Source organism: Salvia splendens, chromosome 5 (genome assembly GCF_004379255.2).
Source record: "Salvia splendens isolate huo1 chromosome 5, SspV2, whole genome shotgun sequence".
Classification (NCBI taxonomy): Eukaryota; Viridiplantae; Streptophyta; class Magnoliopsida; order Lamiales; family Lamiaceae; genus Salvia; species Salvia splendens.
The window spans coordinates 31,337,745-31,343,828 of NC_056036.1; the positions used below are offsets into that span (position 1 = coordinate 31,337,745).

General features: G+C 39.3%; 2 protein-coding genes across 3 annotated transcripts; one reads left to right on the forward strand and one right to left on the reverse strand.

Annotated features, from left to right (window-relative positions):
* Positions 1–278: 278 nt before the first annotated feature.
* LOC121805709 lies at positions 279–3,438 on the forward strand. Of its 2 annotated transcripts, none has more exons than XM_042205666.1 (5): positions 279–724; positions 970–1,559; positions 2,582–2,870; positions 2,953–3,034; positions 3,115–3,438. In XM_042205666.1, the coding sequence occupies exons 2-5, from the start codon at positions 1,004–1,006 to the stop codon at positions 3,301–3,303; spliced, it is 1,116 nt and encodes a 371-aa protein (XP_042061600.1). In that variant the 5' UTR covers positions 279–724; positions 970–1,003; the 3' UTR covers positions 3,304–3,438. The 2 variants fall into 2 exon arrangements, with proteins under 2 accessions (XP_042061600.1, XP_042061601.1); XM_042205667.1 differs by having other exon boundaries at positions 1,000–1,559.
* A 763-nt stretch (positions 3,439–4,201) lies between these two features.
* LOC121804106 (triacylglycerol lipase OBL1-like) lies at positions 4,202–5,614 on the reverse strand. The gene is made up of 2 exons (XM_042203648.1): positions 5,036–5,614; positions 4,202–4,426 (listed from the first exon to the last, which is right to left on the reverse strand). Exons 1-2 carry the CDS (start codon positions 5,612–5,614, stop codon positions 4,202–4,204), a joined length of 804 nt encoding a protein of 267 aa, XP_042059582.1.
* Between the last annotated feature and the right edge of the window lie 470 nt (positions 5,615–6,084).

Below are 6,084 nucleotides of genomic sequence, written 5' to 3' on the forward strand. Positions count from 1 at the left end.
ATTTATATATTTAATGTATTTTGTTATATATAAAGTTTATTTTATCATTCATTAAATTAAATATATTTTATATAATATTATATAATATAATTTGTAACAGTAAAAAGGTTCAATCAGTGATTTACACGTCGGATCGGTTGAACCATGAACCAGTAACTTTGTCAGTTCACTCACCGGTCCGATTTTTAAAACATCGACAAATACTCATATATTTTGGCAATACAATACTCATGTTGGACAAATTCACCGCCCTCATAGAGAGAAAAGGATAGACAGATCCAAAGTGGGTCATATGTATTGGGATTATCCTCACATGGGCTTGAAATGAAATTAGAAACATCATCTGCCAAATATCTCTCTCCTCTCCATATTCTTGAATAAAAATCAGTCATCAGGTGCAGAGAATTCAAACCATTTTTGTTTCCCTTTCGCCTTTCATTTTCTGGTCCCATTTACGTGTGTGTGTAAGTGTGTGAAGGGAAGAATGGGGAAATGTAACAACCATGTAGCCAATAGCTATCTTTGACAGCGAAAGATTGTGTTTTTATGTGGTAATGGAAGAAGGGTGTGTGGGGTTTTAGAGGTTCAAGAATTTGGCTATGTGTCAGCACCATTGTAGGGGTGTGTGTGGATTGATTTTTTCAGCCATTCTTGGCTGGTAACTACGACATCACCAGCCCTCCGGTGGTCCCCACTGTGGCACCCATAACCTTGCAGACTGCAGGTAAAAAAATGGAGCTTTTTGGAATTATTTTGCACTCTGTTTTTACAGTCATATGTCATATGTTGATGCCTGCCTCCTTTGTCTGAGTCTTGATAGGTGGACTTAAGGAAAAAGGGGCTTTTCTTTGTTAGTTTCCCCAGCAATTAGATCTGAATTCTTGATTGTTTTACTTGAGAATTTGTTAGTTATACTTCTATCAATGTGTTTATGACCTTTTTTTGGGTGGGGTGATTGCAATTTTCAAGGGTTTTGATCCACATTTGGTCTAAATTTAGAGCCATGAGAAGGAATTCAGGGCCGCCTTTTAGGAACTCGGGTGACTTCACTAGCCCAGGGACACCAGAGTACGACGATCATTTGCCAAAGACGTGGAGCTCTGAGCGGGTGCCATTGCCTGCGGGCAGCAGTAGGAGGCATGTCTCTGCATCTGCATTGATGCCCTTCAATAGTGGGAGGACGGTGCCTTCGAAATGGGATGATGCTGAGAGATGGATCACCAGCCCGATTTCAGGCTTTGGCGCGTTCAATGCTGTGGCTGCTCAGAGACGCCCCAAGTCCAAGAGTGGCCCTTTGGGGCCAACCCCGATGGGCCTTGTGTACTTCCCCAACTACTCCCCGATCATGCATGTGCACGAAGGCAGGACAGTGAGGAATTTCATGGCAAATTCACCTCTTACTACGGGTGTCTTGGTCCCCGAGGGTTTGTCTGTTCATTATGAGTCTGAAATTGATGCAAGGTCTCGTTCCTTGTATGCTGAAGACAACAGGAGACATGGTGCTAGTATGATTGGCCCGTCGGATATGCTTAGCGAGACTTCTGAGCCTAGTTCTCAAGGTACAGAGTCTTCTCCTCTTGCTATGGCCTCTTTAGTAGATTAATTGATGATTGTTTTCACATTAATGTTAAACTAATAAAATCGAGAAAGTGTTATGCATTGTGCTAGTCTTGAAACCTAAGTGGTTTGTCCAGGTTGATGTGGATTTACCGGTGTACTTCTGTGACTGAACCTAGCGTATAGAGTCGAGCATATACTAGAATCCCCTCTCCTACTTGTTTAGGAGGCTGGAGCCTGTATGGTTTTATTTGAAGTGAGAAATCACATTTCCATCACTTCCTATGTTGTGAATTTGTAGGTAAATAAGATTTTGTTAGATTACATCATTATATGTAATTTCTGGCATTTTCTAAAATGAGAGAGGATGATGGAAAATGCAAGTAGCTCTTTGGTTGTGAATTTTGGGTAGCATGCTTTCGCTGATTTATATATGTACTAATACTTAGTATTTTTTTTAACGCGAAAGTTATACCATTTTAAAAACTCTTTAGCTTTTTTGTTGGAAATATAGATTTGAAAAGAAAAAAGATGTTTCTACAAGTTGTGTTATGTCTGTGCCCAATAGTGTTCAGAAGTATTAGTTGCAGTATAATATGGTTCAGTTTCGTGAGTGAGATATGTTTGCTACCTCCGTCCACAAAAAAATGGTAGTGGACGATGTGAGATTTGATGCAAAAAAGGCGACCCCTAAAGAGCATGATGATTCACCTCATTAGGGGTCACAAGTAGGTAATGTGAGTTTAGAGATTGTGTTTTTGGTAGAAATGTGCACTTCAAATTGAACTAGTTTAAATTAAGATAAATCCACTATTGCTAAATGGTGTACATCAAAATTTATTGTAGTGCAATTCTTGTATGGTCTTAAGCCTATCTTTCATTTGATATTCTTTACTACAATTTCATGTCTCTCCACAAACGAAACTTTAGGCAGTCATTTCAATAGTAATTCCGTTGCGGCGTGTTTAAAAATGTGTAACAAAGTAATTTGTCTCTTTGAGAATTTGACGAGTTTAATGGGCAGACGACAAAGTGGGTGACAAGGAGGAAGAAGCCCTGGTTTCACGCCGCGACATGGCTACTCAAATGAGCCCAGATGGGAGCACCCGTTCATCATCCAAAGCAAGGCTATCGTTTTCTGCTCGTTCCTCAGTTCCTATGCTAGAGCGCCTGCATGCAGGGAAAGACGATATCAGAGATGTCCAGGTAGACAACACTTGTACCGGACCGAGGAAACAAGAGGTCGAAGAGACGGACTCAACTCTCATAGGAGGCGCCTGGGATGTTACCGAGTCATCAAAAAACATGTCCAAGTATGTATTTTTGGATATTGGGGCTGAAACTTGAGTGATTAGTTTCAACTTGAAAATGCAAGGCATGTATGTGTGTGTGCAGGTTTGAGAGAGAGGAAGCGAAGATCTGTGCTTGGGAGAAGTTGCAAAAGGCGAAAGCCGAGGCTGCAATGAGGAAACTGGAGGTTGGTTGACCACAAACTCTGTTGTTGGCTGTTGCATTGATTGTTAAGACTAACTAACTGAGTTGGTTGGGTTGGGGCAGGTGAAACTGGAGAAGAAGAGATCAGGTTCGATGGAGAAGATAACGAAGAAGCTAAGAAAGGCGCAGACGAAAGCTGAAGCCATGAGAAGCACTTTGTCGGGGCAAGCAGCGCCTCCAACACGGATGTCGTGCTCTCTGTATTTCAAGCTTTGCTCTATTTGTAGCTGCTTCATATGCACCAAGAGATAATTGGGGATGATGTTCTTGATCAAATCATCATGAAACTAGGTCACACAAATATGGAGTAGTGAAAAAAAAGAGAGAATAAAATCAAGAATGAAAAAAGAAAGTATTTTGATAGTGAAATGTGAGATTGAATATAAATGGCATGATTGAAGATCATTCCTTTTAAGATTGAAGAAATCACTTGAATATAAATGGCATGATTTCTAAAATAGAAATAGGTATAATAATATTCTGGTACAAGATTAGGGATATATAAAAATATTTTAGAGTATCATCAAAATCTAATCTCCCATTTCATCTAGCCTTACATTCTTGGCAATTGATGAATAAATTGTTGTATAATCACTTTAATTTATGTGAACTACACAATGCAAATGGAGACAGGTAACTAGGCATTTGCTCCTTTATCATCATAATGGATATTAAATAATGAAATAATTACATAAAAGCATGCTCCTTGTTTGTGATTTATATCAAACAAGCTCGTCATTGTCAAAACATGTGTATATACGTAGTAACTGAATAAAATATCAAATCGAATGTTGATTTTTATGAATTTTATTTAATTCAAAACGTCAATGACATTTTAATTGTATTATAATCAAAACTAAGTATTATCTATGTTCCATTAAAATTGAAACATTTTCCTTTACCGGCCAGTCCCATTAAAAATGAAGATCCGAAAATGAAAACAACGTCAATTCTACTTTTTTTGTTACTCTTACTTTATTCTCTCTTTATTAACTAACAACACAACACTGCATAAAATCTCATGTTGAAAAGTAAATGTTTCAAATTTAATGAGACAGTTGGAGTGTATAAAACAAAACAAACAAGGTTAAAAGTGCATCGAATGAGGTTAGTGCTCACATAAGATACGTAGCCTATCACTTCCATAGTATCAATAAGTTGCCAATCGAGTAGCGTTGATGTAATCTTGATCAGGTAGACCGGGGAATAAGAGGCTGAACATTCGAAACATTAACAACACAAACCCTTCCTTGTAATCTGGTCCGAACATGCGAGGTAGGAGAAAGCTTCTTACCACCTCCCACATTGCATCTACTCTCTTTGAAACCATTGACCCAAGGTCGAAGTAGTTCTTTAGTGGTTCTTCTTCCACAATCTGTTTTAAGATGACATTATAAGATTGATATTTGAATGATAATGTGATCAAATAAGTTTGGAAAAAATGAATTTTTCACCCCATGATGTTTAGTTTATATTTCAAAGTTGATACTCCCTCTGTCCCACTATATATCCTTTTTGGGTTGTTGTACTATAAATGAAACATTTCCTTTTATAGCAAAAAAGTAGCACTCTTATCTCTCTCTTACTTTATCCTCTCTGCTACTTTTTCTCTCAATTTTTTTCTCAATCATACTTTATTCTCTTTTTATTTAACGACTACCTAAACTGTGCCCAAAAGAAATGTGTCACATGTAATAGGATGGAGTGAGTACTTCCTCTGTTCCCTAAAAATAGGAACTTTTGAAACGACATGAGTTTTAATGCAAAATTGATAAAGTAAGAAAGAGAAAGAAAAGTGTGATAGTGGAAAATGGGTCCTACTTCATTAGAGAGGAAAAATTTTTCATAAATAAAAAGTTTCTATTTATAGGAGACAGACCCAAAAGGAAAGATTTCTATTTCTATGCGACAGAGGGAGTATTAATTTTATCAAATTTGATGTATGGATCATATTTTTGAATAGCTATAGTATATGCAAATATACCTTTGCCTCATAAAGGCTATTGATGTAGATGCATCTCCCAAAGTGCTTAAACATAAGGGCATTGGTGTCGAATGGTAGCCTTGGCACAATATCATAATTGTACACAAATCTATAGTACTCTACCTCCCAAACCCTAAATCTCTCCTCCATAAACTCCCCAAATCTTGCATCTCCAACTCTCGGCTGCCCAAACGTGTGCACTCCTTCCAACCTCTCCACCAGCTCATCCTCGCCGTGCATCACGAGGCCGGTGGCAAAGAGGACCGCGAGCGCCCCGCCCAAGCTGTGGCCCGTCACGACCAGCCTCGTCACGTGGTGAGAGCGCAGCAATTGCGTGATGGTGGCGTGTGCACCACGTCGATGATGATCGGTCGTGAGGAGGCCGAGGGCTTTGACGAAGCCGCAGTGCACTCGGCCTTTGATGTTGGGCAGCTTGCACCATGATATGTCGCAGTCGGTCATCCAGTCCTTGGCGTTGAATGGCTCCGTGCCTCGGAAGGCCACCGTGATCGTGCCCGAGTCGCGGAAAAGGAATGCTTGGGTTGTGTCTCCCTTGTACCTCTCTATAAAAACAACCATCTTCATCTACAATTAGAAATGGAGTAGGAATAATCATCAGACTTCCACACTTATAACAAAGAAGTCCATGACCAGTCACCCCCTTAAAAGGCCTTATACGGGTAGGAGGGTTATCCACTCATTAATTATAGAGGAATTATAATAATTAATTTGTCGATGTGGAATGTAAACAATTGAGGAACGATTTGAGTAGCAAGAACAATCGGTTGAAGATTGGAATGAAATTGTAAAGGAAATTTTATTCACTGGAATGAGAAAAAACGAGAGCGAGAAGATGAGCTACCATCTAAAACTAACTAATGAATTAGCTATTTAACAGAAACTAACGGCTAGTTTCAATCCTACGGCTAGGATTAAAACTTGACTAACAAACAGATCTAACGGCTGCTGAAACGAGTTGTCATAACAGCCGAGCTGCCGAGCTTGCCGAGCTTGCCGAGCTTGCCGAGCTTGCCGAACTTGGTGCTTGA